This window comes from Lepidothrix coronata, unplaced genomic scaffold (genome assembly GCF_001604755.1).
Source record: "Lepidothrix coronata isolate B3197 unplaced genomic scaffold, Lepidothrix_coronata-1.0 Scaffold359, whole genome shotgun sequence".
Lineage (NCBI taxonomy): Eukaryota > Metazoa > Chordata > Aves > Passeriformes > Pipridae > Lepidothrix > Lepidothrix coronata.
This window is the reverse complement of record NW_016690539.1, coordinates 172992-197195: the sequence shown is the minus strand read 5'-3', so window position 1 is coordinate 197195 and position 24204 is coordinate 172992. Positions and strand designations below refer to the sequence as shown.

General features: G+C 50.1%; 1 protein-coding gene across 1 annotated transcript in view; it reads right to left on the bottom strand.

The window, feature by feature from the left end:
• TCF4 (transcription factor 4) overlaps positions 1 to 24204 on the bottom strand; it is a 127195-nt gene that overhangs the window by 42069 nt on the left and 60922 nt on the right. Inside the window, exons 8-10 of the mRNA XM_017838790.1 lie at positions 11198 to 11262; positions 1166 to 1295; positions 625 to 674 (exon numbers count right to left, since the gene is read on the bottom strand). Of these exons, the coding sequence (XP_017694279.1) occupies positions 625 to 674; positions 1166 to 1295; positions 11198 to 11262 (245 nt within the window). The remainder of the gene's footprint in view (positions 1 to 624; positions 675 to 1165; positions 1296 to 11197; positions 11263 to 24204) is intronic.

Sequence of the window (24204 nt, the reverse complement as noted above, 5' to 3'; positions counted from 1 at the left end):
ACGAAGATTTCACAAAATAATCCAGAAATTGGAATTAATTGTAGAATTCTTAGCAGCGTGGAACAAAGGATTTAGTGGAGAAACCCAGCGATTTCTGGCTGGAAAATGGAAAAGTTCCAGGAAAACACGACAAAATGTGCCTGTGATCGTCAGCAGACTGAGGGGCTCGGGGATATTCCTGAGAATTCGGGGGGAAAACCGGGATAAGGGGCATTAATGAGCCTCTGGAACACCTGGAAGGCAGCACTTGGCACCTGGACCCCCCCACCCTCCCTGCAGCTCCCGGAGCTCTGGAATGCCGGGGCTGCCATCCTGCATCCCTCTGGAACGCCAGGGGAGTTCTCCTGCATCCTGGGGACGATTCCCAGGGAATTCCTCATTAATTCTTCCCGCCGCCGATCCATCAATCAGCCCCACAAAGGGCACGTGCCCGGAGCAGGTACCGCATTCCCGGAGAGCCACATTCCCGGGGAACACACTCCTGGAGCACCACATTCCCAGCTCCAAGCTTTCCAGGCCGAGGCTCTGGGCATTCCTTACCTTTCCCTGAGCCTCATCCCTCGGGAACAGGCTCCTTCCATCCCCCTGTTCCCAAACAAAGCCTCCGGAGCGCGCGATACTTACTGAGGACGGCAAACCCGGAGGAACTTTCCGAACTTTCTTTGTCTGAACTTCTGGAAAAAAAAGGGAGGAAAAACTGCTTTATAAAGCAGGAATTTTTTTAGGGATCTCAGCGGCTTCTCCCCCACTCTGTTCCCAGCAGGATTTTTAGGGATTCCATTGGTTTCTGCCCCAGGATTTTGCCAGCTCGTGCCTTTCCCGCTGCGGCGAGCAACAATAATTATAAAGAACAAGCAAAGAAAGAACAAGAAATAAAGAACAAGAAATAAATCCCCAGAAATAATAAGGAATAAAGAATTCCAGGGGGAAAACGCAGGGAAATGGTTAATACTTGGGATGTGGGTGTTGCGAGTTGCAGGTTTTGCCTCAGGCTCAGGGCAAACAGGGAATTCTGAAGGCTCGGGGGAAGGCGGGAAGGCTCGGGGAGGCTCAGGGAGGCTGCATCGCTCCCGCAGCACTTATTGTGTCCCTTCCCAACCTTCGCTCAGCTGGAGTGGGATTCCTCGGGAAGCGGCGGGAGGCCAGAGGTGCAGGGGTCACTCACCCATGGAGGAGCTGTGCAGAGGCCTCCGGCGCGGATTATTGCTGGGATACTGGTAGTACTGGGAGCCGGGCTTGGACGGGGACAGCGCTCCGGGGGTGCCGATGTCCATGTCCCCTCCCAGGAGACTTTGCTGCAAGGGATTCAAGGGAACAGGGATTTGCAGGATCCATCCGTGCGACCTCCCTCATCATTAGCTGCTCATCCCTAAAAATAACCCGGGAAGGAAACCTTCGGGAGCAGAGCGAAACGTGGGAACGGGCGGATCTTTAAAGGGGACACCACCGGAATTTCGCCCGCACCGAATGCCTGGGAAACAGGAGGAATTCGGGGCTTCAAGGAATTTCAGGGACTGTTCAGCTAGTGCTTGGAAAACTTTGGGAGCTCTGCGGGCATGTTTGGAGGGGGTTTTGTAGGGAAGGAAGTGCAGGGATTTAATAGCAATGTTAATAAAATTAAAATCATGGAATTCTGCTGCTTCCGTGTGGGTGAAGCAGATCCGTTGTCTTGGGAAAAAATCTGAGAATTAAATCTATCAGGGCTTATAATATATATAAAAATCTCTAAAGTATACATAAAATACATAAAATATACCTAAAAAACATCTAAAACGTATCTAATATGTAAGATATGCCCACTAGACAAAAATAGGTAAGAATAGATAAAAGAGATGTAAAGTACATCTAAAAATAGAATATCTGTAAATCTATAGAAAAGGTCTAAGATTTAAATGAAATATAGAAAAAGGAATATAAATATGGAAAATATATAAAAATATTAAAAATGCGTGGTATACATAATATATATATTATATAATATATATAAATAAATATAAATATAAATATAGAAAAGATATGAAAATCTATAAAAATATATAGTATGTAAATATATATATGTCTAGAATATATATAGAAATAGATAAAATATATGTGGAATATATAAAGTATCTATTTTATATTTAAAATACATATTATATATCAAATCTATATTATATATAAAATATATACCATATACAAAATATATAGACTTTATATATAATATATATAAAGTATATTTTTAATATATAAAGCATATATCATATACATAAAGTAGATATAAAATATATATACAGCATATATAAAATATGTGTAATATGTATAATATAGGTCACGTAAATATAAAAAACATATAAAGTAGATATAAAATATATATATAAAATATAAAATATATGTAAAGTATATGTAAATATATAAAAATATATGTAAAATATATCCAGAATATATCTAGAATATATATAAAATATAACCCCCCCAGTGGGCTGGACGGGAGGAACGATCAAACCAGGGAAATAGCTGGAATGTCACTAATATTTGGGAACTGGATGCAAAGCGCTCCAGAATCCCCAAACCAATTAAGGCTCTGGCACGGCAGCAGCGAGGACCTCACTCCACCCACTTTATTCCCGGGAAACAACGGGATAAACCTCAAGAAACCAGGGATTTCATGATGGATTTGGAAAATACGGATTTGGGAGAGGATTCTGAGCATTCGCTTCGCTCCAGAGTTCGGGAAAACTTCCCGGGAGCATCCAACCCCGGGGGGAACTTCCCGGGCGCATCCAACCCCCAGGGAAGTGCCCGGCTGCATCCAAGCCCGGGATAAACTGGCCGCGCACACCCAAGCCCGGGCACATCCCAGCCCGGGCGGCAGTGCCCGTGCCCCCCGCAGCCCGGCAGGACGGGCCGGGCCGCAGCAAGGCCCGATCGCGGCGCGCAGGGAGCGGCGCCCGGTGCCCGCCAAGAGCCGCCCCCGGGCCGATCCCCGGGCCGATCCCGCCCTTCCCCAAGTGCCGCCGGCCCGCGGCGCGGCGGGGCCCGCGTGTGCCCCGCTGGGAGCCATTCACATGCAAATGGCCCCGGGCCCGCGGCGACAGGGTGCCCCCGCTCCCGCGGCCCGCCGGGAGCTGCCATCCCGCGAACAAAGGGCTCCTTGTTGGCGCCGGGAGCCGCGCTCGGGGCTGCCCCGCTGCCCCCCGAGGGCCCCGGAGCGGGCCGGCAGAGCCCGGGCTCCAGCGGCCCCTTCCCGGCGGGACACGGGGAGCCGGGGCCGGGACACACCCCCGGCAGCCCTTCCGCCCTTCCCGTGGGACAATTCCTGCTGCTGTCCGAGCTGAACCTCCCCTGGCACGGCCCGAGGCCGCTTCCACTCACGCCACGTCCTCAGCCCGTGTTCTCTCATCCCGTGTCCCCATCCTGTGTCCTCTCATCCCATCTCCTCCCATCCCATGTCCTCTCATCACATCTCCTCTCATTCCATCTCCTCTCATCCCATGGACAAACACAAGCTGAGGGATTGGGAAAATTGCTTCCGCACCTGCCTCCTGCAGAGCTCCCAAAATCTCAAATCCCACCGTTTTCCCTCCTCTCTCTAATTTCATGGATAATCTCCACCTGCCACGAGGCTGCTCCGGTGATAAACAACACCTGCAGCAGCAAAAAAACCTTGGGAATCTCTCGCATAATGCAGAATAATAGGGAATAATAGAGACAGAGGTGCCAGAACTCCAAGGGAAAAGGGAAATCGAGAACATTCTTTGAAAAGAACAGGATTTTTGGGAATGTCTCAGAGTGTTTCTAAAAGAACGTGGGCTTATTGTGAGGATTCTCAGAAAATAAATGGGATTTTAGGGAATGGTTTGGAGCACTTTACAATAAATATTGATTGATTGTGAATATCCGAAAATATGGGAATTTAGGGAATGTTTTGGTTCATTTCACAATAAACATTAATTTACTGTGAATATCTGAACTAAAAGGAATTTAGGGAATGGTTGGGATCATTTCACAATAAACATTAATTTACTGTGAATATCTGAAAATAAAAGGAATTAAGGGAATGTTTTGGAGTGTTTCCAAATGAATATCAGTTTATTGTGAATGTTCTCTGGAAATAAAGGGAATTAGGGAATGTTTTGGGTCATTTCACAATAATCATTAGTTTATGGTGAATATTCTCTGGAAATAAAGGGAATTTAGGGAAGGCTTTGGATCATTTCACAATAAATATTGGTTCATTGTGGATATCAGAAAAAAAAAGGGAATTTCGGGAATGCTTTGGACGGTTTCACAATAAGTATGGATTTCTTGTGAATATTCCTGGCAAATAAATGGGATTTTAAGGGATGTCTCAAAGCTTTTCCAGGTTCACTGATTTCCGGTGAACATTGCCTGCAAATGAAGGGAATTTCAGGAATGGTCAGGGAGTGCTGGCCTCGGGAACTCTCCTGCTAAAGCTGGGCCAGGTTTATCCCTGGGGGGGGAAGGCTGGGAGGCTCGGGATGAATCCCTAAATCCAGCTACTCTCTCCTTCCACTCCGGGACAACTCCAAGCACACCAAGAGCCTTTTCCAAGGCCGGGGCAGGAAAGGAGCAGAAAAAGTCACGTCCCCTACGGAGCCCGGCCTTCCTCATCCCAACTTCTTCCTCAGGAAAAAGCTCCAGAGGTTTCTATGGGAAAAGAAATCCCAGAGGGGGTTTTTACAGGATAAGGAAACACGGGGAGCAAGTTTAAGGGGGTCATTTTGGGAGGCACCAGTTGGTTGGTCCTTCCCGAACTGGGAATTGCTGGGAATTCGGCTCCCGGTGCCTCAGGGTTCCCAGCCAGCATGGGGAGGAAAACTGGGATGAAAATATATCCGTATTTATCCCAAAATCCTATAAAAGGGCCAACAAGCTCTGCTCCAAAAATTCAAACCTTTCCAAAGCACCCCCATGGATTGCAGGGCCTCCCCACTCCCAGTCCCAGCTCTGGAAATTCGGGAATCTGTTGGGATCAGAGTCACCATTTCGGGGGAAAGGAGGAGGTTTCAAAGGGACCTCACAGAGGGTTTCATGTCCAGAGATTGGAATTGGAGCCAAAAACAATTCCCAAAATTATCAAAATAAACAACAGAGCAAAATCCTAAATTCCCAGGATTTTCCCCCTGGAGCCCCAGCCCTGGATTTTTCATTAATTCCAATCTTTTGCCTTTTTTTTTATGGTGTGTCTGCACCTTTGTGGGGTTTTTTTTCCTGCTGCCTCCAAAACGGGAATAACGAGACAAAGAGTTAAAGCTGGAGAGGGAGAGAATCCACCAAATCCATCCAGATGGAAAGGAAATTATCCCTCCTGGAAAAACCCAACTGCTGCTTCTGCTGCAAAGCTCAGGGGCTGCTTTTTAAAGGAAAATTATGTGGATTTCACTGGAATATTTGTCTCGGGTTGAAGAGGTCGAGAAAAATCTGGAAATCATCCTTAGAAAAAGCTGGAATATTTTTCCTTTGTTGTGGAAACAGGTGGGATTCGAGTGCGGAATTTTACTAATGAAATTAATTCAGATTAAAGGGAACCTGGAATCAAAAATCACAGATCAGGGGAAAATCCCTGCATTTTGAATTCCTGGTATATTTTTTGTTGGCATCGATCCGGCATCAAGCCTGGAATGTCACAGGCGGGAGGAAAATGGGATGAGTCGGGAACAGCTGAAGCTCCTTCCCTGAACGGCTGCCAAGGGTTGGGGTCGGAGCATCCCGGGGGTCCGGCTGCTTCCCGGGCCCCTCTGAGCCCCGGGATGCAGCTCCAGGGACAGCTGGGCTCTTCTCCCAAAGCCTCGGAGGAGCCGCATCCGGGCGGGATCAGGGAAAAGCACCGGATCACATCCCTGGTTTCTCCCAGATGGGCAGGGGGAGGATGAGGAGCAGGGATGCATGTTGGGAATCCCGGGATGCTCCACACCTGCAGGTGCTCAGGTCCCCAGGCTGGCTGGAGTGGGAATGTGGGAGCAGGAATATCCACCTTCTAATGGAGAGGTGGCCCTGTGAGGCTGGAAGTGCCTCCGGAGAGAGCAGGAGGCTCCCAGCAATTCCCGCTCCCCTTCCCACACCTGGATCCGCCGGGAACATCGACACCTTTCCTGCTTTTCTACCTATTTGTCAGGAGATTGAGCCCCAATGAATCCATTTAAAGCAATTCCTTCTGCCACTAAACTTCCCAGTGATTTATCCTACAATTATTTCTTATTTCCTACGAATTCCTGCCCTTTATCCCAGGAAACCAGCTCATCCCGCTCTTTTCTTGCTGCTCCGTCCCTCCAATTAAAATTCCTGACATTATTAAAGATCAAAGCTCCTTCCCTCCATTATTCCCGTTCCGATCCCTCTGATCTCCCTGCCAGCACCACTTCCCTGCTTTGTTCCCTCCACTCTGGCACCGGGAATGTCGGTCAGGATGCAGCGATCCTGCCGTTCCCACCCTGTTTAATGAGGGCTTTTCCCAGGAAAAGGGGAGCACGAAATGTGTTCCATGACCTTCCAGCTGGGAGGACTCACCCCGTGCAGGTGCCCAACTGCACCTGGATCACCGGAGCGGCTCCGACGTTTTCCTGCCAAATTCCTGCTCCTCTCCCCCTGCTCCCGACCTGGGTGACTTTCCCAAGCTATTCCCTCACAAATTCCCAAACAAAGCGGCTCCAGTTTTGGAGCAAACAGGCTGAGCTCCATCAGTCTTTGGATTCAGCAAAAAGTCCCTTTTCCACCCCAAAATCCCGGGAAATACATGGAGGAAGATATGGAAATACAGACAGTCCCACAATATTAACGGATGGGGAAAAAAGGCACCATAAGGGGTGGGATAATTCCCAGATAAGCCTCATTTTTATCAGGATTTTCCTATATATTATAAAGTATGAGACACATATCCTGGTATCCCTGTTTTCCATGCACCATTTCTGTGCCAGGCTGAAATTCCAAACACCTGCAAGTGCCCTCATCCCATTTTTTCCAAGCCTAAACCCTCTGGGAGGTGTCACCACTTCTGGCGGGGATGGATGGGATGCTGAAGAACAGTGAGATGCAGAAAGGAATATTTTGGGAATATTTTTCTCGGCAAAACCCACTAAAAAGTTGTCACCCTGTTGGATTCTGCCTCGGTTCCCTTTCAAGGTGATCCAGGGGGGATGTTCTACCAGGGTGTGCTTCAAAATGTTCCTCTCTGGCAAATTATTCTGACAAATCCTTAAAGCCTGGCCCTGCTCACCTTCTAAGGTCCTTATCATCCCGTTTTCCCACGAAAACATTGGATACAAAGGCCTTGCAACCAGAATGCTGGCTCAGGTTGGCTCAGGGGGAACATCCCACCCTGGCTCCCCCTTAACAAGGGGTTTCGTGGCTGAATTCCCTAGTTTAATGAGAGAATCTGTGTTTTCCCTTTGAATGGGAGAACACAGGGAAGTCTCGGAGAGCTCACGGTGTTTTATGGAAATTACAGGGATGGTGTTTTATGGAAATTACAGGGATAACGTTTGGAACCAAAGTCGCTGGAAAACATCTGAGAGACCAAAGGAATGTCAGGGCCAAAACGCTTCAAGAGACTCCAAGGATTTTTAACCTCTTCCTGTTCACTAGCTGGGAATATAAACAGAGTCCCCCTTTTTCCCATGGGAAGCAGGAATTTATAGGGAAAAAAGTCCTGATCCTCAGAGGAGAAGCTGCTTCCACGTCCTGACATGATCCAGCATCATGGATTTGGGAATGGTCACCCAGAGGGGTTGTGGATTCCCTATTTCTGAATGGGACACAAACCAGGATTCTGGGATTCTATGGAATCACATCCACAGCCCTTCCAGCTCTCTGGGACAGGGAAGAGCCCTCCCTGTGGAATGGTTTGGGTGGGAAGGGACCTTAAGGATCATGCAGTGCCACCCCTGCCATGGGCAAGGACACCTCCCGCTAGCCCAGGGTGCTCCAGCCTGGCCTTGGACACTTCCAGGGATGGGGCAGCCACAGCTTCTCTGGGAATTCCAGCCCAGCCCCTCACCACTCTCCCAGCCAGGAATTCCTTCCCAATATTCCACTGAAACCAGTGGGAAGCCATTCCCTGTGGCCTGTCCCTCCATCCCTTGTCCCCAGTCCCTCTCCAGCTCTCCTGGAGCCCCTTTAGGCCCTGGAATTTGCTCCGAGGTCTCCCTGGATCCTCCCCTTCTTCAGGTGAACATTCCCAGCTCTCCCAGGCTGGCTCTACAGGGCAGTGGCTCCAGCTCCTGGATCATCTCCGCGATGATCCACAATGGACTTCCCAGGGTGCAGAGACGGGAATGACGCAGAGCTACGGCCTCGGTTCCCAGTACCATCCTTTTCTCGGGAAAAGGACGATCAAAGCTGTTTGTAATTCCAGAGCCATCCGTGCCGCTCCGCACGCGCTCCATCCCGTCAGTCCCGGCGTTAGGATAGCAGGGAGGTACCACATGCCCAGCAAACGTGACAGGGAGTAGAAACTTCCATATGTGCCTCCCAGCTCCGGGCCTGCAGGGAATGGCTGCTCCCGCAGCCCCCGGCGCTGCCAGGAGCCAGAGCGGGACTGGCTCCGGCTCCACATGGAGCTGCTCACAAGTTTTCCAAAGCTGGGCTGGGAATCAATCATTTTGCAAAGCTTGTCCAAGACTGGTCAGCACGGAACCATCTCCCTGGAGTGATTGATTCCAACTGGGAATACATACTAACAAGGGAACGGGGAGGAGCCGGGGAAAAGCAGCGCTTCCCAAGGGTTTGAAACGTGGGAGCAGGGCAGGAACACCTGCCAGGTGATCCCACCTGGCCTGGGACGTTCCTAGGGACCCGGAGGCAGCCACAGTTTCTCTGGGAATTCCATCCTGGCCCCTCCCCACTCTCACAACCAGGAATTCCTTCCTGAGAGGGATCACAAATAAGGGATAATTTTTCCAAGGAAGCCAGTAGTTCCAAGCCACCAAGGCAGGGCTGGGAAACTACAGATGGAGGGTGAAATTCCGTCAGGAACTTCAGGAAGGACCCAAGCTCTGCATTTCTGGGAGTCCCTGAGATCCCTGTGTGGGAGTCCTGGGCTCTGCTCCTGCGCCCGAGGGGCCACATCCCACCCACATCCCACATCCCACACCCCCTGCCAGCCCCTCTCGATCCCACCACGGCGACAGGGAAAACCCCCGGAGAGAGGAACAACCAACCCAAAAAAACAGGAACCCTGAGCCCAAAAAAACAGGAACGCTGGGCCCAAATAAAGCAGGGAAGGGGAAGTGAGAGTGACACCGGAAGGAGCCACAGGGGCCTGGGGACAGCAGAGGGGGGGTTTGGGGGCCTCCCTGGGACATTCTAGGCTCCAAAGGGGATCCTGGGGACCTCTGGGTGTGACACTCCCTCCGTGAGTGTCATGGAATCCTGGAATGGTTTGGGGTTTGGGGTGGGAGGGGTCGGAAAGCTTCTCCAGTGCCACATGTGCCGTGGGCAGGGACACCTTCCGTGGGTGCTTCCAGCCCCATCCAACCTGGGCACGGAGATGCTCTGAGGGCTGGAGCCCCTCAGACATGGAGCCAGGCTGGGAGAGCTGGGGGTGTTCTCCTGGAGAAGGGAATGATCCAGGGAGACCTCGGAGCAAATTCCAGGGCCTAAAGGGGCTCCAGGAGAACAGGAGAGGGACTGGGGACAAAGGATGGAGGGACAGGCCACAGGGAATGGCTTCCCACTGGGTTAGGTGGGATGTTGGGCAGGAATTCCTGGCTGGGAGAGTGGCGAGGGGCTGGGCTGGAATTCCCAGAGAAGCTGTGGCTGCCCCATCCCACAGTCACAGTAATGCCGTCACATAATTCCTGTATGGACAAAGTAATCATGGAATGGAAGGGATTTTAAGGATCCACTGGGCAGGGACACCTTCCACTATCCCAGGTTGCTCCAAGCCCCATCCAACCTGCCCTTGGAACAGCCTTTGTGGCTCCCCAAATCCCATTATTTTATCCCTGCATGCAGCTTTGGGCTGGTTTTTACCTCAGAAGGGAAAATGAAGGAGAAGGATGATCCTGACAGGAATTTTGCCATCAAAACACGAGGAAAGAGAGTTATTGGAGAGAACAAACCCCAACCACGTCATTCCAACTTTTTCCCCAGGGAATTGAGGATGTGTGATCCCACCTAAGCAAGGCCCAGCACCATTGGAATCATGGAATTACTTAGCTTGGAAAACCCCTCTGAGATCAAGTCCAACCATCCACGGTCACCTGTGATCCATGTCCACCCATCTGGGGAACAGTCCCAGGGATGGGGACTCCACCATTCCCTGGGCAGCCCCTTCCACACCTTCCCTTCCCTTCCAACTCTCCCAGTGCCAGCCTGGCACTCAGGAATGTGGTGGGAATGGTCACACAACAGCCTGACACACCCAGGAATTCCCGAGGAATTCCTCAAATTGCCTCATCCTGAAAACACAAGGATAGACCCTTTCCCCACATTCCCAAGGAACACGGAAAGCAGGGATCAAGCCTAAAATATCCCCATTTTGGCACTTGCTCTGAGTTCTCCCGGGTGGATTTGAAGCCTGTAAATCCTGGAATATTAAGGAAGCCATTAAATCCCTCGGATACTTTTCTAAAGCTGCCACCCTTTGGAAAAGGGAAAGGAAGGAGCAGAGGGATTAAACCCCACCATTAACACTGTTCTTGGAATGAGGAGAGAAAGTGTCCTTAGAAAAACCCGACTGGCTGGGAACAAAGCCGGGAATTTGGCCACAGAGAGTGTTTTTAGGCCGGGAATTCCTCCGGAGACTTGAAAAGATGCAAATTCCAAGTGCAGGGAGGCAGAGGCACACACGCCATACCTTTGTGTTACACTGGAATTGTAGCATTCCCTGGAACTCCTCCCTTTTTCCCGAGCTCCCATGGGGCGGCTTTGCCATTCGCCTGCTGGCCTTGACTCCCGGTCAAAAGCAATTCCCAAACAAAAAGGGACAGCAAATCGTATTTCCAACCTCGTGTGCACATGGCATTGCCCCAGATCCCAGGGAAAGCGGGATTTAGGGGAGCAGCCACGAGTCAACACCAGCTCTTCCCACTGGTGGCATTCCCAAGGCTGGGATTTTGGACACAAGGAATGCCTCCCAGCAGCCCTGACTGGGGTGGGAGGAGGTCAAGCCAAGCTGAGCCTCCAGGAGCTATATCCTGTCTGGAAAAGCTGAGGAAGGAGCTTTCCAGTGGGAATTTCCGAGCAGATTCGCACTTACCTGGTGGCAGCCCTGTAAGTTGGAATCTCGTCCGTATGATGAGTAGGAACCTCGTTCTGTTTTACCTGGGAAGAGAGGGAAAATCCAGGTAAATACACAGATAGCACAGAAACACACACAAAGCTTCTCCAAGTGCTTTAGGTGACGCTCATCCCATTTTCCCAATGCTGATTCCATGTGTATTTATATATATTCCATGGATAAACCAGGCACTGCTGCCACTGGAATGCACAGAAAGGGATTCACAGTTTTCCTGCTGGGATGGATGGGATGGGAACTAAACTTCCTGATGATGGTGATGGGAATTAAGCTTCCTAATCCTGGCTGTGCTGCTCCTGGACCTGGGATTTGATGGGCTGGGTGAAGGTGGGAGCCAGTCTCCCACCCAGGCAGCAGACATTCCCACCTCCCGGCCCTCCCAGCTTCCAGGAGCTGCTGGGGATATGCTTCCCTGCTCTTTCCCAGGAGAAAATTCTCTCATGATCCACCTGGGAAAGAGACATGGATTGGGCATTGGGAATTTGCCAGAAGGGCCAGGAGCCGAGTGGGGATCTCTGTGCCCACTCCAAGCCCCTTTTTTCTTCCCTCTCCTTTTTCCCAGGAAGCTTTGAACGCTCCCATCTCAGAGCCCAACTCGCAGCCTCGGCCGTGACGCTTTTCCAGAGGGCAGCAAGGGGGATTCTTTGGGATTGAAGGGGCGAAGGGAGGGAGAGAAGAGGAGGTTTGTGCCAAGCACTAAGTGGTGGCTGAGCAGCAGCGCCCCACGTGCTCCCAAACAAAGAGCAGGCAAGAGAGCTGATCCCAAACACATTGCCAGGGAAAGAGCACCCTTCGGGAGAGGAGAAGTCCGGCAGGGGAAGGGGGGAGGCACCGCTGACAAAACATCCAGGAGGCAGGAAAAATCCCCCCCGAAATTCCCTGTGTTCCAAGGCTGGGGCAGCAAAGCCCCGTGTGCAGCACCCGGCACGAAGGAGCGGATGCTCCCTGTGATTCCCGGTGACACTCCGTACCCAGGAGCCGGGTTTGCTGCCGGGCTCCGTATTCCCAATCCCAGCCACATTCCATAAAGAAGCCAAGGCGAGGCAGACCGTCAGACAAAGGCTGCTGGGGCTCACTGAAATCATTCCCGAAATCAGTGGCCACATCTCAACTCCAGGAGCCTTTAGTATCCATCCACCGGCTCTGAGGGCCCTTTGTGGACACAGTTTGGTTATTCCAAGTGGCTTGGAATCAAAATTCCTTCTCCCCATCCCAATTTAAGTCTCTGGAGTCTTTTGTTTCTTCCTTGGTTTTGTTGTTTTCCATATAAAATACCCGAGCATCTCCCAAGTATTGCTGTGATGGATGGGGGATTAGGCCTAACTTTGGGAAGGACTCAGAGCTGGGTATTCAAAGATCATGGATAACCCTCCACTCGGGAATACCGGACCTAAGTCAGGATTGAAACCACAATGAAATCCAAACAGGGAATCCACGAGTTCAACACCGAGATGGGACAGTTCAATCCACATCCGCTTCCCATCGCCCCGAGAGGGCCGGGAAGTCTTTGGGAACAACGAGTGGCAGGGACTGGGGGGGGCAAAAAATTCCCGAAAGGAACCAAGGGCTGAGGGGAGCGAGCGGGAGCACCTGAGGAGCCCCTTTGCCATCGTCTCAACCGCGGCTTAATTTGAGTTTGGGCAGAAATATTTACCCCGGCACCAAAATAAACCCCCCGCAAATTACAAGTTGTCAGGGCTCGGCCGCGCTGCGCCCGCGTGGGGGAGGAACAGGGACCGCCGGAGACGTGAATCATTCCCGGTAATTTGAGTGTTTCCATGACATCAATGGGCACCCGGCCAGGGCTCTGTCGAAGGCTCCGAGGTACCAAAGCGGCTCCGCAGCCAGCGGGAGATTGACTTGGCTTTTTTTTTTTAGGCTTGTGCTCCTCGGGAAAGATTTCATCTCCAGCGGCCGCTTCTCCCACCGAACCCGGCGCTCCGGAGCTCCGGAGCGAGTTTTGAGGCGGCCGCTGGGAGCTTCCCAAAAGCCACCTCCTCCACACCCCACACCCAGGCAGAACTCCGGGAACTGTTAAAAAGCCCTGGCTGCAGATTCTGTGGGGATTCTGTGGGGATTCTGTGGGGATTCTGTGGAGATTTTGTGGGGATTCTGTGGGGATTCTGTGGAGATTTTGTGTGGATTCTGTGTGGAGATTGTGTGGAGAGTTTGTGGAGAGTTTGAGGATTTTCCCCTCACCCATAACCATCAAACCATTCCCGGTGGGCCAAGGGGGAACATCTTCCCTATAAATTATCCATTCCCAATTACCTCCGCTCCCGTCGCTCCCGTGGCACATCCCAAAAGCCCTGTGACAACACCCGGCTCTTTAAACAATGACAGCTCGGGCGAGAAAAGCCGCTCCTCAATTTGCCCCCGTTTCCCGGGAATTCAGCATTTTCCGAGGGTCGGGAAGGCGGAAGGTGCAGGTGCCCCGCCGGCTGCGGGAGGGTTCGGGGGAAGGCAAAGCGTTCAGCGCCGTGGCTTCCCGCCGCATCCACTGCGGAATTTTCGAGCCAAGCCTCCAGTACTAGAATGCGGCAGCCGCTGCGGATATTTTTTGGCACAAAGACAAGGGTGGCAGTGCCAAAGCCCCATGGCTAAAACTCCTCAAAAGAGGCAGGAGCAGAGCATTCTGCGCTCCCACTTTTCCTGGCTGAGCGGCCACGGCCGCGTTTTCCCAGAGAAAAAGCCCCACTCGCCGGATTTGGGAAAAAAAACCCCACGCCATGGGGGGAAAATCGCCAGGGTGGAAGGAGGAGAAGGGCCGGGGTGGATTTTTAGCTGTGCCAACGTGCTGAGAATTCCCGGCTCGGCGCTCCGGAGGATCTGGGGCTGGGGGAACAAAGCTCTGCCTGGAAGTTGGCCGGCACGGGGAGGAAGTTTGGGTGGGTTTGGGGAAGGCAGGGAAGCGCCGGAGCGTGGGGGGAATCTCGGGATGTTCAGTGAATGGCCACAATGCCAATCACAGCACAGACAAAGGGAGAACTCCGAGCAGTTCCCGCTTGCCTGGCACACTCGGAATTGCAACTCCCTGCTCCCTAAATACCTCCGGGAAAAAAGCTGCCTTCTCTTCCCAGAACCCCTTTCTCATGAAATTTTCGTTGTGTGTTTTTGTTATAAAAGCAGCCCGGTCCAAATCATTCCATAAATCCATACAGAGCCACTCGAACCACGGTGGGCTTGGAAAAACTGATTAAATCCAGGAGGAAATAGAAGCAACTTCCAAAGGATAAATGCAAGTCATCCCAATCCCTGTCCTGGAGAAAAGGCACCTTGGCTGTTTTCTGGGAAGCAGGATGAGAGGGACGAGGCAACTCTTCCATAAGCAGAGAAAAGGAAGGGAAATTAATTCTCTCAAATATTTTAATTCAATATTTCCCTTGATTTCATACTGAAAATAATTTTTAAGGGAAGAATTCCACTGCAATATTTTAATTTGGGATTTGAGGCTTGGTCAGGCAGGAAAACCTGGCTGGGGACAACAAAAATAGGCCTTTTATCAGGCATTGGAATTTTAATGGCTCCAAATAGATTTTGCTTAAATGTATTTGTTATTTTATCCCTGGATTTTCAGCATTTTGGATAGTTAAGGATCATTCCCTCCGATTTCCAACAGCTCAACCGGGAACGGAGCCCTATCGATTCCCTTCACCGGCAAATTAAACACAAATTAAAGACAAATTTAATGCCAAATTAAAGAGGAATTCCAAAATCAGACCAGGAATTAAGCACCACGGAGCTGGGAAATATTTGGGATGAGCTCCTGAGCAAAGGGAGAACGGGATGAACTCCCCAGACCCCCAGGAATGGACACACAGGTGCTGCTGGCTGGAGCACAGGGAATTTGTGGGAAGCATCAAACAGCTGAATTCTACCTCAATCCCTGGCTTTGCATCCCAGATTTTCTGAAGCTGGGCTGCAGGAGATGCAGACTGAACATCTCCGCATCCCAGATTTCCTGTCACCGGGATGGGCTCCGCTCACTGCCAGGTTATCCATCAAAAAAATAGGAATTTGTTTTCCTGAGAGATTAAAACCCTGCCTCATTTCAGCAGAAAAATCAACTTGAAAATTGTAGGGAGTTAGGAATTACCCAAGGAAAACCTCCTTGAAATAAGTGGGAATTTTAGGCCATTTATCCAATACCTGTGAGCACCTCACCCATGGAGAAATATAGCTGGAGAAATATAAACTAGATATCAAATACCATTTTATATCAATATAATTTATATCTATAAATACAATTTCTGTATGTCCTGCCCTCTCCGTGGATACCTTCCCAAGGGCTTCCTATTAAAAATGAAATTACAAATGGAATCAGAATTCCAAATATCCCACCCATGTTCTCAGCAGAGGAGCCAGTGCAGAGTTTTCCTATTTTTCCACAACTTTGGAATATTCTGTTCTTTAAAAGAGAAAGGGGGAAAAAATATTGGAAAAAAAAGGGGGGCAAAAACGGCAAAAAAGGGGGGGAAAGAGCGGGAAAAAAGGGGAAAAAAGAGGAAAAAGGAAAAAAAAGGGGAGGGGGGGGAAGATAAAATCAATAGGAAACAGCTTCCCGTGAGTGGAATTTTTTTGGAGTCCTACTGGAAGCAGCAGCATTCCTGGCACCAGGACTGACAGCTGGCTGGGGCTCGGCCCCTCTGTGCTCCGCTCGCCCTTCTGAGCGGCTCCGGAGGCTCCCGGCGGATCCCGGGGCAGCTCCCGCGGGCTTGGGGCTGGCATAGGGACAGGGAGCCCGTGGCATTGTCCCCTCGGAGCAGCCGGGGGGCCACGTGTTGTTCCTGCTCTCCTGGGGTTTAGGGGCCGGTAAGCCTGGGTCGGCTAAGCCTGGCTCGGCTAAGCCTGAGCCCAGTTATCCAGCCCCGGCAATAAATCCGGGGGAAATCTCGTGGATTTGGGGCAAAGATTGAGATAATGGCCACGAAACAACAGGAACCCCGAGGGGTCTGATCCGCGGGATCCACACACCGGACACGAAGCCCGGGAAACACGGAGGCGTCTGCCAGAGCCATTCCGATGTCACAGCCAAAGGCAGGACAAAGGGACAAAATTCCAAGGAAATCAAATCCCGAAACCCATGGGACAATAAAGCTACAGAGTGTGAAACGAAAGCAGGGAATGCTGGGGTGGAAGGGGGGCTTCAACGACTCACTGGTTAAACAGGGAAAGTTAATTCCCCAACATCCCAAAATTCCTTCCTTGTACATACAACATCCATGAATCCCTGTCTATCCATAAATATGAGACCAACCAGCTTTGCCTGCCCCATGGAATTCAAGGACAGGGATGGGCCTGACCTCCACGACCCCTCCTGTGCTTGTTCCTCACTCCAGGAAAATTCCAGACTAAGATTTTTTAGCACGGCCCACAATTCCTGAAACAGGGAATCCAAAATTCCTGAAATAGGGAATCCAAACCAAAAGACCAAGGCAAATTGCTCCCTGGATTTAATTGATCCAATCCCGGTGCCAGTTATAGGGAAATCTGGGATTTCTCTGTGTGCTTTTCAAACTAAGTAAGTGGCAAAACTGGCCTTGGAATTGTAGAAATGATGATATAAACAGGGAATGTGGAGGAGCAGATTCTCCCAGATTTATATTAAACTGTCCTTTAGTCCCACAGTTCGACAACCAATCCATAATATTCCAGGGATTTCAGGGATTAATAAACTGCATATCAAATCCAGGCACTAATTGAGAGCGGAATAATGAACTTCCCTAATTAAATTAGGGATTTGCTGGAACAAACCGACGGTTTCTTCCCACTCTGATGGAAAAAGAGGGATATTTAAGGAGGTGGGGAAGCCCTAAAGATTCCTCGGAGCCACAGGGCCCAAGGCCACCCCAAGGGCCTCATGAATCTGAGATTCCACGATGGGAAGGAGAATTCTGGGAGACAATCCTTCATTTGGAGTCACTCCCTTAACACCTTTAGTCTCCCGTTCCTCCTCGGTGTGGAATTCCAGGCAGGAGGAGATAATGAGGATCATCTCGGCCTGAACACCTGGAAACAGGCGGAGAGAGGAGGAAAATTCCAGGAAAACATATTTATAGTGGTTTATCCTTCTTATTCCTGGGATATATCAGGGAAAATGGGCTGGGAGGGGGAGAGGTGTCAGGAAAGGGAATATAATAAAAATCCAAAGGGCTATTTAATATTAAAGAATGAAAATGATAAAAAAGGAGCAAGGTTCCATAAAAATCCCAGACAAAAGCATGTTGGAATGACATTCCAGCCCTGAAGGAACATTTAGGGATTGAGTGGATATGAGTTTATCCCAGCTGAGTCTCCAAGAGGAGATTGGGATACAGCATTAACCCTCTGCCTTAGTTCAGGAGATCGTTATCCCATAGCTGGAAAACTGAGATTCTGCCAGGATCCTTTAAAACAAGGAAGATAAGGATCCAAAGGCATGGAATGGAGAGGGCAGGATAAACCCTCCTCCAGCTCCAGTCTGGGCTCCAAAGCTCGGCTCTGTAAGCCAGGCCTGCCTGGAAGGGTTGATTCCCAAGCCAACCCCGCTGGATGTGACCATGGATACAGACCTCCTGGAACAGATTTGGGATCAACACCTTCTCATGACAACCAGGGAAATTCTTTCCCAAAGGGACCAGAGAGGTGCAACCTCAAGATTTTGGTGTATTTAGGATGGTACAGAAGCGCCAGGGAGCTTTTCCAAGGGAAGATTCCATGCCCATGGCAGGAGCTTGGAATGAGAGGGTTCCTTCCAACCCAAACCATTCCAGGATTCCATGATCCCAGGGACCTCAGCACCCACAGCAACATCCTCACAGCAGAGAAGGAAAGAGACATTCCTATAAAAATGGAAATTATGCTCATGTGGAGATTGAAGCCTCAGTTTGTCATTCCCACACAAATCCTATCTATTTCTAATAGTTTTCAATCTATAAAAGTCAAGTTTCAAAAACATGGGATTGGTTTTTGTTATCATTTTGCCTTTAAAACCCAACATTTGGGATCATATGGATCAGCTCAAGGGAGAGCACAAACCCCAAGCTTCCCAGGGGCTGGGAAAGCAGCTGGAATGGTGGGATAAACCCCAAAGAACAGGTTGAGATTCCCAAGAGTGCCCGGTCAGGAATGCCAGTGGAGGGCACGCACCCCCTCACCAGGCCCACACACGTGGGAGCGGACAGAGAATTCCCAGAGAATTTGGGAATGATTTGGGCTGAGACTCCATAGAAACTGCTCATAGAGAAGGATCCGGGGAGACCTTGGAGCAAATTCCAGGGCCTACAGGGGCTCCAGGAGAGCTGGAGATGACTTGGGGAAAGGGATGGAGGGACAGGACACAGGGAATGGCTTCCCACTGGTTTAGATGGGATATTGAGAGGGAATTCCTGGCTGGGAGGGTGAGGAGAGGCTGGGCTGGAATTCCCAGAGAAGCTGTGGCTGCCCCTGGATGGCTGGAAGTGTCCAAGGCCAGGTTGGAATAACCTGGGATAGTGGGAGGTGTCCCTGCCCATGGAATGAGATGATCCTTAAAATCCCTTCTATCTCAAAGCATTCCATGGTTCTCCGAAGCACCAAGGAGACTCATCCACTGCCTCCTCCAACCCCGGAACTTCTGTGAGTGATTCCCTATCCACGGAATCGCTTCCACACCCATAGCCCTTTACCCCACAGAGCTCCTTATCCCACAATATCCCTGTCATTTAGGTTGCAGTATCCCTGGAAGCCGCCCTCGATTCCCAAGGTCTCCTTGGAGGCAGCTCCGTTCCGTGGAGGTCACGGGGAGCCTCCTGGTGCCGGAGCGGGAATGCCGAGGCTTCCCTGTTCCCGAGCCCTCTCCCCCGCCCCAGTGGCACAGTCTGTCGGGCCCGGATGGACGGAGCGGCCATGACATCCCGCCCGGCAGGGCAGCGGCCGGGAGAGCGCCGGGAACATTCCTGCCATATAGGTCACCCTCTCCGGGGGAACGGAGCGCGCGGCTCCGCTCGGCGGCTCCGGCCCAATCCCTCATCCCGCGGCCCCGGAGCTCCAGGGGAAATGCAAGAGAGGAGCCGAGCGCTCCGAGCGAAAATCTGCTTCCAGGACAATCCATTATATCTGACAAGTTAAATGTTCCATGGGAGACCATATGGCACCGGAGCGGGGCCGACGCCGGAGCCGGGAAACTCGGCAAATGCATCACAATTAAGGAGTCGCACTCACGACTTTCCCTGGATGGACTTGCATTCCATTCGGGAGACTGGGGAGGCCTTCCCATGTTTTCCAAGTGCTTTCGGGCCCCCACAAGAATTTTGTCCCCAGATTCCGGGGTTTAGGTGCACCAAATTCCCGCTCCAGGAATGGCTCTGCAGGGAATTGGCTAACTCCGGGACATTCCCGTTATTAACAGCCACAAGCCCAAGGATAACAAGGATAACAAACGTCTCCGAGCACCCCGGTCCATAGAAGGTGTTCCTTCCATGGCAGGGCTGGAGTGGGAGGAGCTTCAAGGTCCTTCCAACCCGACCCATTCCAGGATTCCATTCCTAAAGGCCAAGGAAAAAATAAAGCCAGCAAAACAGAAGGAAACAGCCCCAAACTGTTGTGCCGTGGGGATGAGTTGCCACCAGGAATGTCGTCCCAGGGACGCCAGTTTCCACAGGGGGATTGATTATCAAATCCTGAAAAATCAAATATGCAAATGAGCCCTTTCTAGTCACCGCCTGTCTCCCAAAGAGCCCAAATCCCAGGTATTGATGAGGTTTCCCAACTCCTGCTCGGCATGGCCTGGGAATACTGGCTGACCCTCCCCTATGGAGATTGATCCGGGATCACACCCATAACAAAGGTATCAATTAGCAGGGGGGAATATGCAAATGAGCTGCCTGTAATGAAGTCCTGAAATCATTTGGTGCTGAAAACAGGAGCTAGGGTTTCCAGAATTCCCTGCGGGGAATCTGTTCTGTGAGAGGATGGAAGGACTTCCAGAAGTTGCTTCAGGATTGATTTTCCCACTGTTTTTAAGGCTTACATTCCCAAAGTTCTTGCATTCCACCTGGATTTTGCCAGGATTCCCTTCCAGGGCCAACACTGGGAGGAGCAGGAAGGTTCTGGGGAATATTGGGAATTGCTTCATGGAGAACCTTGGTTGTACTGCCTCACAGGATTCCCAGGAAAGCCCATTCCCAGATGATGTTTTGGGATGGAAATTCAAGTTATAATCAGAATTTATGTCAGGAGATTGGGATTTAAAAAATCATTAATAGGAATAAGTGTCACTTTAATGAATAATTATTGAATATTGATTAAAAGTTTATTAAACAATTACTCTCATTCCTTAAGGAATTTTTCCAATAGGAATTTGGGCAGATGGGAGAATTTAATATTCCAGAATAATGGATTTATTTGTTGGTTGTTATTCCTTACAAGAAAAGAAGAAGCAAAATATTTTGGGGACAACACTGGGATCGGGGTCGCCCTTGGCTCTCCCATGGGAAAACCTCCTGGATGCAGAGGCAGGAATGGAGCGACCCCACCTTCCTTTGGGATGTTGAAAATTTCAGGTGGCTTTATTTTGGGTTGCAATTGCACTGGTTTTCCCCCCAAAAAAATCCAGGGAATCCTCCCAGGACGCAGCTTTTAAACCATTTCTTGTTTAATTGGGCACATCCCAAATATTTGGCTCCTGCAAACATTCCTGGCATCCCTGAGCCACTGGGAAGAAAAATGGTTGGAAATGGATGTTTCGTTTAATAGGGAATTTTTAGGGGTTTGTGGAATATCCTAATTCTTACAGCATCATGGAATAAACTCACTGTACCAGGATATTTCATTGGTTATCCATAGCCATGGATTCCATGGAGCAGAAATGGGAGCGGGAAAGAGGAATCCAGCTGAACTCACCCTTGGAATAAAGCTTTGGAGATGCCACTATCAATCCTGATCCATGCTGAATTCCTGATTAAATGGAAAACCCAAGGAGCTGCTAAATCCAGGGCTGAACTTCCACATTTTATTAGAAAATTGGGAATTGTGGCCAGGGTTTAGTTCCCAAATTCCCTGTTTTCTGAGCCATTAAGGAGATAAAAACTTTAGGGAAGGATTTATTTTCCTTCATCCATGATTTTAATAAAAGATGTTGAAAAAAAAAGGGAAAACAAATTAAAAAGGGAAAAATTGGAATTATTCTTTGTTTTCTTATTAAGGAGACAGTCCAGGGGATTTATCCTTTACCAGGGTTTGGAAAAACCTGGGATAATTCCCTCTTCTTCCCTGCTAAAGCACTGGATCCCATGGGAATCCCACAGCCTGCCGGGATGGGGCTGGGAATGGGTTTCACTCCCCCAAGTATTATCAAAATTACCCAATTATTTCACTTCATTTATATTTATTCTATTCCTTTAATCCATTATATTCCCTTTTCCCCTTGGAAAGCACCCCTAAATTCTGCCACCTCTCTCTCAGGCCTCATCCCATTGCAGACCCCCTTGCTACCCATTCCCTATAAATTAAATCAAATTAAATAATCATATTTTTGGTTCAGCTCTTCCCAAGGAAAACCACCAATAATACATTAATTTTTAAGGATATATTTCATAAGGAGCTTGTGGGATATTTATTGAGGTTGGATATTGTATTCCCAGGTTTTTTGGAGCTTTTAAATCCAAATATTCCTCACCTTACTCCTGCTCAAAGGGACTATTTCCATCTATCCAGCCCCTCACAAGGCAAACCCAAATTCCTGGTAGAAAACAAGGATCAACTGGATTTTATAGGAAATGTGTCTTAGCAGAATCATTCCCAGTTTCCAATGGCAAAGGAACAACCTGTGCAAATATATTCCTTATAAAATAAGGATTCGGGGGGAAATTTCTTGGTTGATTCTGATTTTTTACCCAAATCTGGAATTTTTAAAATGAAACCATTTTGTGTGGAGACAATTAAATGTGGATTTAACTTATTTTATCCCTCCTCGTTCCCAGCGTTTTTTAATCCCACATTTTTCCTAATCCCAGATTTTTATTCCTGAGCCCAAAAACATGAATTCTGGGGGAAAAAAGGACCCAATCCCAGTTTTATTGTATGGAAGGGAATGAAAAAGCTCCGAGAAATGCCGGGATGAACGGCTCCATTCCGATTGTTTACAGGTGCCACTGCACCATCTGCCTGGGCATTCTGCCCATCCAAAGGGAAATTATCCTGGAAAAATAAACCCGGATCATTTAAACCTCCCGAATTCTTTGATATTCAAATATAAATCAAGTTCTAAAGTTTGAGATTAAAAAGTGCTTAAAAATGGAATTGTTTGGGCAGAACTGATGTTCAAATCGATGGGAAAGAGCTCTTCCTGGAATTGGGAATGGTGGAATTGCTCTGGATCAGGCGGCTCATCCCTGTGAGCAGCGTCACCTTTTTCCTCCTCATGCTTCCCATTCCCACACGGATACTGGTTTGGGAGGGAATAATAAATACAAACAATCCCAACACAGGGAATTGCAATTCCCTGTTACTTTCTTTTCCTTTGGAATTGTGTTGGCACCAGAGGACCGTGGGGAGCCCACGGCATTTTCCTGACACAGCCCCACCAACAGCAGGACGGGGCAAAAGGTGGAATTCTTGGAGTCCCTGTAAGGAACCGAAGGGCAGAGGAAGGGCTGGGAATGCCAGAAATAAGGAGCAGGAGCAGCTGGGGCCAGATCCTGTCCCAAGGAACAGGAGCATGGATGGATCCTGAACCAAGGAACAGCAGGATCACGGCCGGATCCTGCTCCCCACACCGAGCCACCACCCCAGCGATGCCGACGGATCTGTCCAGGCATGAGAAACCCTTGGATGCACCCGGGAATGAACTGGATAAGGCCAGGAGAGAACACACCCGGCAGCGCCTTGTCCCCTCCGAGTTCACTCGCACACAGGGAGAACCAAAGGGAAAATAAAGGGGAGGGAAAAGTTTTCCTGCAATTCCCGTATTCCTGCCGGGGTTGTTTTTCTTCCCTGTTTTTTTGGGAGGGGGCCAGGGCTGGAAGGAGTTAACGGCTCCCTCCCCTTCATTTGCATCTGGTGCTTTTAGTGTGTGTGTGTGTGTTGTGTTTTTTTTCCCTTCCCTGAAAAAGTTGGCAGAGCCGCCGATTTTCCATAATGCAAGCATTTGGGAATTGTGAGCGGAATGAAACCGATCCAATCTCCTGACTGCGACATGAATTTTCATTAATTACAACCTTGTCAGCAAAAGCATTATCAAAGCTGAATATGAAAATGCTAATGAGCGCTCATTTGCATATTTTTCTTTGTTGGAATGTCATTAATTATTACATTTTATGATGATGAATGCAGCTGTCGAAGCTCTCCGATGCATAATTAGCCATCAGAATGCCAGGAGCCGATCAGCACTTTTGGGGCAAAAGCAGAAAAAATAGGCAAAAAGGCGACAACCCCCCGACCGTCCCCGCAAACGCCGAGGCGAGCCCCCCGAAGGGCGTCCTTCCCCGGCGCGGGAGCGGCGGCGGCAGGATGGCTTTCTCCCGCTTTTACACGGAATTATTTGGGATTTTTTTTTGTCGCCGTCGCAAGCGGAGCTCTTAATAAAAAAAAAAATCGTTATTCCAGCTTAATTAATGCCACGCTTAATTATACCGCCATGATGTCAGCGGTTTTAATTAAGCGCTGGCGCGGGGACAGAGAGCTCCCCGCCGCAGTAAGAGTCGCGGGGCCGGGCCGGCAGCGCGGGGCGCGGGGCCGGGGCGGGCGCGGGCCGGGCGCGGAGCGGAGCGGCGGCGCGGGGAGGGAGGGAGAGCGGAGCGGAGCGGAGCAGATGGGCCCCTTCCACATGAGCGGCGCGATCAATCACAGCTGAAGGGCCCAGGTGCGGCGCAGCCGCGCGGCGACGCCCCATTTCACAGTCTGTCACACTCCACACGGCCCGCAGCGCCCGCCCCCGGCCCGCCGCGACCCGCGACCCGCGACCCGCGACCCGCGACCCGCGACCCGCGACCCGCGACCCGCGACCCGCG